Source organism: Drosophila bipectinata, chromosome 2R (assembly GCF_030179905.1).
Source record: "Drosophila bipectinata strain 14024-0381.07 chromosome 2R, DbipHiC1v2, whole genome shotgun sequence".
Classification (NCBI taxonomy): Eukaryota; Metazoa; Arthropoda; class Insecta; order Diptera; family Drosophilidae; genus Drosophila; species Drosophila bipectinata.
This window is the reverse complement of record NC_091737.1, coordinates 11,174,192-11,184,144: the sequence shown is the minus strand read 5'-3', so window position 1 is coordinate 11,184,144 and position 9,953 is coordinate 11,174,192. Positions and strand designations below refer to the sequence as shown.

The window sequence follows — 9,953 nt, the reverse complement described above, 5'->3', positions numbered from 1 at the left end:
TCACAAGCTCCTTCTGCTTTGTTTCGTTTGCTCAGCCAAGGACGAGTGGACACTTGGCTGGAACTTCGACTCACCTGCAGCCTGCTACCTGCCACCTTCCACCTCCATTTGCACCCGCAGGGGCCGGCGGCATAAATCGCGCCCCCGCTTTCAACTTTCAACAAAGATGTAAGCCAAGTTAATTGCTTTTTGTTGCCTTTTTTCCAGCTGGCTTTTGCCACGTTGCCGTTTCTGTTGCCGTGTTGCCTCTGCAATGTCAACAATGAAACTAACGTCAGCCAACTTCAGTTGTTACCCCGACACTGAGAAAAAAAGTATACCCAAAATAATTATTAATTAAAATCCAAGAGTTATAAGAAACAAGTGATCATTAAATGTCTTAGGGAAAAAGCATACTTTTTCGATTATTTCTTATTGTAAAAAAATAAAAGTTATATTCCTCAGTGTAGACATTCTAAATCCTCCATGTTGTTCTTGCTTTACACTCATCAAAAAACTATGCTATACAAAATTTAAAATAGAATAATATGACTAGAAATGACTATGGTAATAGCATACTTTTTCTTTTATTTCTTATGTTTCTAATCATTTAAAAAACAAATGTAATTTTCCTCAGTGTAGCCATTCTAAGCCCTCCATGTTGTTGTTGCCCTTTGCTGCTCCGGTGCTTATTTGAACAGCTCTTCACAAACAAGAACTTGGCAACATGGAAGCATTTACGTGGAGCATTTCGCGCAACCATTTTGTTGCCTTGGCAGACAAACGGCTCGGCGACTGTCAGGACATTGCCTAACCTTAAGCACCAGGATCTCTGAGTCAAGGTAAGCTCGTATAAATCAGGAAATGAACATCGTAATGATAAGGTTTAGAAATATCTATTTTTGGAAAAAATAAAAGAAACTTTGAGACAAATTTTAAGAAGAATCCTTACGGCTCATTTCACTGACCCACTGTTATTAATGATGAGTAACAGGACATGAAACGGACAAAGCAAAGTTCTTGGAATTCCGTTCGGGTCCTTTCAATCAATTTACAATTCATGGTGTAAGCCATGGTAGAAAAAAAAGCCGAGCCGTCGTCTCTAGAAATCGAAGTCAGTCGACTGTGAATATTGCAAAATGAGCTTCCGCCTTTTGCCTTGGCTCTGAACTTCCGGCAACAATTTCCGTTTCCTCATTACCTTATTTTTTCATCGCCGAAAGTCGCAGGACTTTGTGCTACCAATGGGGGCGTGTCGGCTGGCTTGTGTTCCCGCCCCCTTGCCAGTCCCTATCCAGCCATATGACAATTTATTACGCTCAGAGCTTCGATTTAAATTGCTTGACAATTATTACACAATGACGAAGGGCAAAAGCAAAAGCAGCAAGGACAAATGAAAAATGTTCCCGTTCGACAATTTTCCCAGCTTTCCCTACCGATGTTCTTCATTTAACGCCCCCTCCTGCCCAAGAATTAATGATGGCAAATTTGCAAAGTTCACAAATTTCTTATTAGTAGACCATGGCTGAGGAAGTTGGCTTTCCTTCGTCCCCAAAAACCCCAAACCCGAAAACTCAATCTTCCTGCTCGAGCGCCCAGGGTTCATATTTCATTTTAGGCAGTTAGTTTTCCCAGGATGGTGGCCCATGGCTCCGGCTCCGACTTCGGCTTCGGCTGCCTGGAAAATGAGGAAGTGATGGTGGAAATGGCGAAACGGTTGGTGCACCTCCCTGTGGTTTTAAGTTTTCGCACTTTAGCCGACAGGCAGGCAAGCGAAATTTCCCAAGCGCTCTAATTTGAATTTTAATTGAGGTTCTCTTTGTGGTTTTGCCTTGTTTTTTCCTTTATTTTTTTCTTATTTTTTTATGTTTGTTTGGTTGGTTGCTTGCTTTGAAAATTAACAATAATTATAAATAATTAATATGCCAAGCAGGTTCTAGCTTGGGAAGGGGCTGATGGGGGGATGAAATCTCAGTACGTGACTGAGATTACTTTCCAAAAAGAAAGTCATAATTACGATGAAGGGCCTTTAAGGTCTGACTTATTGGTCATGCTGATTTAATATAAAATATAGTATTATAAAGCCCTCAAACGAAAGCCCCTCTTTGTGAATGTCTGACATTGGCAATAAATGAAAAATAAATGTTTGGCGATGCAAAATCAAATCAAAGTGAAAATCTTTTATACATTTATGCATTTTTAAAAAACAAAAAAGTAAGATATAATATTGTAGTACAATTGCCACGTAAATCATAAAAAAAACAATTCATCAGATGCAAATAAATAAAAAATCAAATGAATATGCAAATGCCGGGAAAATAAAAAATTACTTTCTCTGGGGCAGGGGAGTGGCCAGTGACCAATCGAACCTACCATATATATATTTATATATCTCTGGTCTGATTTATCCACCAACTGGCGGGGTTTATGTGCCCGAAACATTGCTGTAAATATAAATTTAATTGCATGAAACAGAATTCATGAAAAAACGATTCGCAGCGGGCTCCATGCAATTATTCCCGCCGAGGCCATAGAAATTTTAAATTGAAATGCGCTCCTGCTCCTGTTTTTTTTTCTTCGGCATTTTATTTCATTATGTGAGTCCATCAAGAAAAAAAGAATGCTGTACAGGAACAATTTAAATATGATTGCAAATTTCTGATCTGCTATTTAAACAATAAATGATTTTTTCCAATCGCCAATCGGCAATCGACAATAAAGCCTTTCCATTAGTTGCCGTGTGCGAAGCAAAGCAGGGCAGTTATTAATTATTGAAAGACCATTTAACCATTCAATCAGATTGTAAACATTTCATTTGCTTTTATTCCACCCATGCCACGTAATCACGAGCCACCAGCAGCCACAATAGTTTGGCGAATTAATTAAAAATGCCATCCTCATTAAATAATGAAATGCAATTTCTTAAGAACCAAATGCCAGACAACAGACACAGTCAGCCAGCCTCACCCACCTGCCCGTCGCACCTGCCTGTCGCCCCAGCATCTCGCATTCCACCTGACCATAACAGTCTGGGCGATGAATGATGAAGACGACGTTGATGATGACATTATATCATGCTCATTGAACGCAAATGTGGCGTGCTTGTTGCACATCATAAAAGAGTCAACAGAAACCGGACAAAAACCAGAGGGGAAAAGTTAACAACTAGGTATAGAATGAACACAGAATACCCTAACTTGAAAAGAAAGAATCAACAATTGGCTTTGAGTTGAAGTATTTATAGACTATATAAGATTGTTTATAATGTTTAAAATAATGCTAATTTTTAATGCTGATATAAGCCCCTTATGAGAGAACTATTTTATGTCCTTGCATAAAAATTTGACAACTGAATACCTCCTCATTCATTTTCTCTAGTTTCCATGCCAGGCTCTTCATATCATTTTTCCCATTTTTCTGTGTGGTTCTGTCACTCATTCTGATGTGAATTGTTTCGAAAGGCTTTTGTATTTTCGAGAATGACATGAAAGTAGAGATTGTGCTGCGGTCTAGGAATATTCCACACAACACAACACATCATCCTGCATAATAACAGGTGAGATGGAGTCCTTTCTTTCACGTTCACTGACCCTTTATTTACAGTTCAAAGAATGGACAAGTTCTGGTCGTTTTTTTTGCGGCCAACGAATTAAGTTAAAGCGCTTAAGGCGCATTTAAATTAACTTTAATAGCGCAGCCCATTGCGGCCAACTCCGCCTGCCCAAAGGATATTCGCACAGCTCAACGGGCCCTCCAAAAGCCACATTTACGCCAAGTACTTAACAACTTTAATGAGCAGGGGATAGAAAGGAGCAAGGACTTGGAGCGGGCCGGCGAAAGAACCGGCGAAAAACCAAAAAAAAAAAAAACGAAACGACCATGAAACATTGAGGGAGGATCCAAAGTAGCTAACGCGCACTTAATACTAATGGCTGTCATTATCCTTTATCCTTTTGCCTGTCGCAACAACTGTCGGTGTGTCTGTGCGACTGTGATACAGGCCCTCTCCGTCACTCACTCCCTCACACACTACTAGTATCCTGGCCTTTTGTTTGCACGCACATTTATTAGGCAAACCAAAGCGCCAAACTTCCAGCTGCCAAAAAACAAAAAAAAAACATTAACTTGGTAAAAACAAAGAAAAAATTAACTTAACTCAATTTACAAAAAACTTTTATTTCTTCTATTTTTTTGGCTGTTGCTGACAAACAAAAAGAAAAACGGAAACGAAAACGAATTAAGAGTCCTGGCCAACTTTAAGTAGCTTTTGTGCGAGAAAGTATTAAAATCGCTTTCCCTCGAGGTCCTGCGAAGCCTCGGCACAAAAGTAAGTGGCCAAAAGGATTCCACAGCAAGTCAAGTGTCCTTGAATCATATTTACTTAACTTTGCAATGTTTCCAGCCATCGTCCTTATTCGTTTTATTTTCCATTTGCCTTCTTCTGGAGGAATTTCTCTTTTATTATTCGCAGAGAAAAGAATTTCCATAAATCTCGAGAGCAAGTAAACCAATTTAATTCCTTTCTAAATGGTTAATATGTGATGAGATCTATTTCAACAATGTTGTAAAAGTTTTCGTGCGGTTCCTGGGGTCAAGTAGTACATAGTAGGAGTGGTAACAGGATAACTTTCGAAAGGCTGCAGATTACTCGAGACAAAGTTTAGGTGAGAGAAAGCTGACGTTGAGTTTTTATCAAGTAGCTGCAGATGGAAAACTTTCACCTCGCTCGATTGACTGTATCTGCATTAAAACTTGAAATATTATTCAATAGACCAGAGTCCATGGAATTCATGGAATATGTCCACCAAAAAAAAAAGGTGAAATGCTCAGTTTGAATTGACCAAACCGCCACACTCCATTATGGCCAGTCCATCTGCAATGGTGGGCTGTTGACCACAACAATTCGGTGGTGGCACTGCCCCATTATTGGATGGGTCACACATCTATGCTGGGTAATAATTTCACACGCCCTGCGACGCGGTCGTTTTAATTAGCACGATTGCATTTTCAACACGTCCAAGCCATTCAAATTGTAAATCACATAGACCGGCCATAGTAACATGTGCTGTCCGTCATTCAGTCACTCGGTCAGTCGGTTTGTCAGCTTGTCAGTCGCTCATTATACATGAAATATACTCAAACGCATATATTTGATTACGTCTCCATGTTCATTGTGCAGCAGATTGCGGTTTGGAGCTCCTCACTTCTGCCAAATGGCCAAAACGGCCAAAAGCTGAGTGCAAATTAATGCAGCCAATTACTGCACAGGGGTCCAGTCCACATCCCATTGATAGAGACAGATTCGAGTGATATGATTTGGTGTTTAATTATCTATTCATTAATATTGATATACATACATAGTTATTCAGTACTTGGTATTACCCATAATTAAGATTTACTTAGCTACTTTTTTGGGTCATCAAGTTGCATATTTTAGCGTTTCTAGGCCATCTACGTAGATGTCGTCGATTGTCTGTTGACGAGTAAACAAAAGTTGAAAATGTGTTTATTTATAGCTCCCATTCACAGTGCCTCCCGTATGTATGTTCTCCACTTGCAATGCGTAGAGCCCGACACAAAATCGGCAGCGAATGCATCCGACTGCCGCAGTAGCCGTTCGAACGTCACGTTGCCACTATCATGGCTCAAATGATGGCCTAAAGGGTGCATCCAATACAGAAATAACAAGCAAAGACTATGAAGACCAGTGCGATTTGTTTAGTGATCTGGCTGTTTAATCTTATCGAGGCTCAGAGGACGCCTCTGATCGATTCCGTCTGCCAGGCGGTTCAGAGGCAGCGACTCGAGTGCCAAGTGCATCGCGTGGAGACCGCCGATGGGTATCTCCTCAGTGTCCACCGAATTCCCGCGCCGCGTAATCCGGCCTGTCCCCGACAGCTGCGTCCGTTCCTTCTGATGCATGGCCTGCTAGGCTCCGCCGCCGACTTCGTATCTGGAGGAGCGGGGAGGTCTCTTGCTTTGGAGCTCCACGCCCGCTGCTTCGACGTGTGGCTGGGCAATGCCCGGGGCACCACCCACTCCCACAACCACCGCAGCCTGTCGCCAAGCGATGCTCGCTTCTGGCAATTCAGCTGGCACGAGATTGGCGTCTACGATCTGCCCGCCACCGTGGATTATGTCCTGGCCCGTACAGGGAAGCAGCAGCTGCACTACGTCGGCCATTCACAGGGGACCACAGTTTTGCTGGTGCTCCTGTCACAGCGACCGGAGTACAATGCGAGGTTCGCCGATGCGAACCTGATGGCGCCAGTCGCCTTTCTCAAGCACCTAAGCAGCCCACCGCTGCGGCTTCTGGCGAGCGACAGTTCCGCGGTAACGGTGCGTATACTTGATGTTTTTTCGACGCGCGATAAGTTGGTCTTTTACGGAAGTAGTGGTCCTCTTTTCTACCAGAAAACGTTGGAAGAACTCATACCATTTTATATTTAAAGCTCTCTTCTTAAATCCAAACCTCAATGACAATTCAAAACTGATATCGTTGTGGCCTTTAACCCTATCCAGCTGCTTCTCAATAAACTTGGCCTCCACGAACTGCTGCCGGCATCGGCACTGACCCAGGTGGGCGGACAGTACTTCTGCAGCTCCACCCTCCCCACCTACGCCCTCTGCACATTCTTCACCTCCCTGTACGTGGGCTTCAGCGACTATCCATTGGATCGTGTGAGTACGATTATATATGCGGGCCATAATTTAGCCAACAAAGCGCCCCAAAAACTTTTTTCTTGTTGTATGCAAAAGTTTTTATTGCACTCTGGAGTGAGCTGAGAAAAATCCTTCGCACACACTCCGCCCACACACAAACAGACAAACAGGGAGGGCGGGGCTGAAAGGGGTAGGGGCCTTAGTTTTGGTAATAAAAGTTATTTGAATTTAAATGCGTAAACGAGCTGCTCTTGCCGGGCAAAGCTTCCTGGCTGAAAGTCAGACCAGAACTATTGTGGAGGAGAGGGTATTACCAAAAAAAAAGGGTTAAGCGATAAAGGCACGGAGCTTGTTAAAGATTAAAAAAAAGGATTTACACTCACCATGGCCATTAAATACAGTAATTCTCTTTTTTTTTGGAAGTTCTTAGTTCTTAGATCTCCTAAAAAAAGCATACTATTCAGAGCATCATCCTCTCGACTATAGAGAATCTCCATTTCATCCTGTAATATGCAACCAAAAGGTGCGCTAAACTTTTCCCCCTTCGGTATCAGCCACCGAACTCGAGCACGGCCCTTTACAAAAATACCGCCCCAGCTGGCGGCTAACTAGAGTATAACACACATTACGTATACGCCACGTTGCCTTAAACACTTTTTGTTTCTCGCGCGCACACGGTACATTTAAATTTTGTTTTGCCGTGAAATATGGCAAATAAATCGCGAAAGAAAAAAGTTTATGGCTTATCTGTGTGTGTAGTGTGTTTTTGGAGTGTTTGGGGCGCGTGCTCCAATGGCTTAGTGCCGCTGAAGTGAGTTAGTTTCGGGCGGGGATAAAGCGGAGGTCAGATCCCGGGCGCCAAGTGCCGCTTGTAAGTTATTAAAGAGGGGGCTTCGGCCAATTGGATGCGCCCCTGGCCGAAGCTGGATTTGAACTTTTTATAGTTGCCGGGAGACCAAATAAAAAAGGATAACAACTTATTGTAGGAGATACGTTGGAATGTGTATAGTTCCCTAATCTTTTTACATATGCAGCCATAAATAAGCAGACATTTTCGGGAAATGAATAAGTAAAGCTTAAAGCGTGGAATGGTAATAAATGTAATCAAAAACATTTGTTTTCCACGCCAAATATTTCAAGTATCAATGCTACGCGGTGGCAAGTCAATAAGATATTTTGGATGCTGCCTGGCTGCCTGCCTGCCACTCGACTCGAGAGTCAACCGAGTGCAACCGCGTGGCATGTCTAGGCGATGCTCATAACTTCCATAAAAAAGTCAACAAACCGGCAAAAACCCAGCAGCGCAAAAATTGTTAAGCAAATACATAGAAAAGACACTGAGACCCTGGCAAATGGAGCGAGGCGATACTTGCGACTTGTCACTGCCACAGTCCGAATAAATATTTGTGCATATTTAAGATATTTTTTTAAGCTATAAGATGGGGGTGGAGGACTGGCACCCCAAACACTCCCTTTTCGCACGACCCGCCACTCAAAGTTCAACACTCTCGGCGAGCTGCACTGCGTCGAATAAGATTCGAGTTGGAATAAATAAAAAATGTAAAGAAAAATGCAAAAGAAACGAAAAAGAAAAGAAAAACTCGGGGAAACACAAACAAGCTGGCGGCACAAAATTGCCAGTATTTGCCACAAGTTGCTGGGATATCCTTGTAAAAGAAAAACAAAGGAAACGAACTGAGGGAGGGCCAAAAAAAAATAAAACCAAAAATGGGAAATGCAACGGCCAGGCGGAAAATCAAATAAACATCAAAACAAAAAAATATGTCGCCGCAGGATGCAGGACGCAGGACGCGCGAGCGATGCAATGTTCAACGAGCAATGCGACGCATGCAACGTTTCAATGGCTTGTCATGGCAATTTAAAGTCAGGCGATTTACATAAAATTCTATAACTGAGAAGTCCTTGTAAAATTACAGCAAAAAATGTATACTCCATCCCACAGCTGTAAAAACTGTGAATTTTTTGCGGATTTAATCTTTAAACTCATGTTACTTTGATTTCAATGGATTTTTAAAAAGCAAAACTTTCGAAAAACATTAAACATTATCCCTAAATACCTTTTAAAGTTTAATAACTAGGGTCAAGTAAAAGCTAAAGAAAATATCTTTATTTACCTTTGCCAGCTCTTTCACCAATATCCTTTGCAATTTCAATCAGCTGAACCCATTCAGCCAAAGCAATATCAATATCAATTGCAATCTCAATATAAAATTGAAAACCTCATTGCACTTACCTTAATCAGAGGCTAAAGCGGAGGAGCCAACAAATAAGCAGCTAATTTCAAAACAAATAATATAAGTTGAACTCCCCTGGCTGGCTGACCTGGCCTGGCCCGTCCCGGACCGTCCTGGTGGAGCTTCAAAGCGAGGACCTCTTGGCCTTTGGTCGGGGAGGACCTCTCGCTTCTGTGCCTGTTCATGTGTATTTTGTATGTGTATGCTTGCTTGTGTGCACTTCCGTTTATGCTTTGTGTCGCAATGAAACGGAAATAGCAGCCTGAACGCACACCGATACACCAACACCGACACACTCACACATGAATGACCCGACCCTCAAGTGGCAGTGGGGGTGAGGTCCTGTTTCCGGCTGCTGCTCATAAAATTTAAACGATTTGGGGAGTTTAAGCCTAACAAAATGCTTTTTGTCTGACCCAATCCAATTCCTCTGCAGAACATCTTGCCACGCATCCTGGAGACGACACCGGCGGGCATATCCCGTCGCCAGCTTCAGCACTTTGGACAGCTCATCAATAGCGGTAAGTTGGACAAGAGGCATATGGACAGTACACAGGAAGTCTTAATAGATGAAACAATTTTTTATATTTATAAATAATTGTTAAAAGGGACTTAAGTATATAGTCTTTTATAACTAAAATTAGTCATTCTTCATTAAAGTATAAAGAATTTTTCCGTGTACACTTGTTAAGTAGAAACCATCACTGATGACTCTCTGTTTTTGCCGCAGGAACCTTTCAACAGTTCGATTACCGTTCGCCCAGGATTAACACACAGCGTTATGGTCAGGCCACGCCCCCCTCGTATCAGTTGGCCAATGTCCGCCTTCGGCTGCAAATCTTCCACGGGTCGCGAGATGTGCTGTCCAGTCCGGTGGATGTGCAACGCCTCGGCAGGGAGCTGAGGCACAGCAGCATTCAGATGTATCAAGTGTCCGGCTATAATCATATTGACTTTCTGTTTGCCGTCACAGCGCCGCAACTGGTATACCAACGAATTATTCAACAGGCTTGGCAGTTGGACGCAGTATCGGTGGCACTGCCCGGCGGCTGATGA

At 42.5% G+C, this 9,953-nt stretch overlaps 1 protein-coding gene across 1 annotated transcript; it reads left to right on the top strand.

Annotated features, from left to right (window-relative positions):
• The first annotated feature begins 5,559 nt into the window (after nt 1–5,559).
• Nucleotides 5,560–9,950, top strand: LOC108133202 (lipase 3). The gene is made up of 4 exons (XM_017253029.2): nt 5,560–6,318; nt 6,502–6,660; nt 9,334–9,418; nt 9,628–9,950. Exons 1-4 carry the CDS (start codon nt 5,677–5,679, stop codon nt 9,948–9,950), a joined length of 1,209 nt encoding a protein of 402 aa, XP_017108518.2. The 5' UTR covers nt 5,560–5,676.
• Nucleotides 9,951–9,953: the final 3 nt, after the last annotated feature.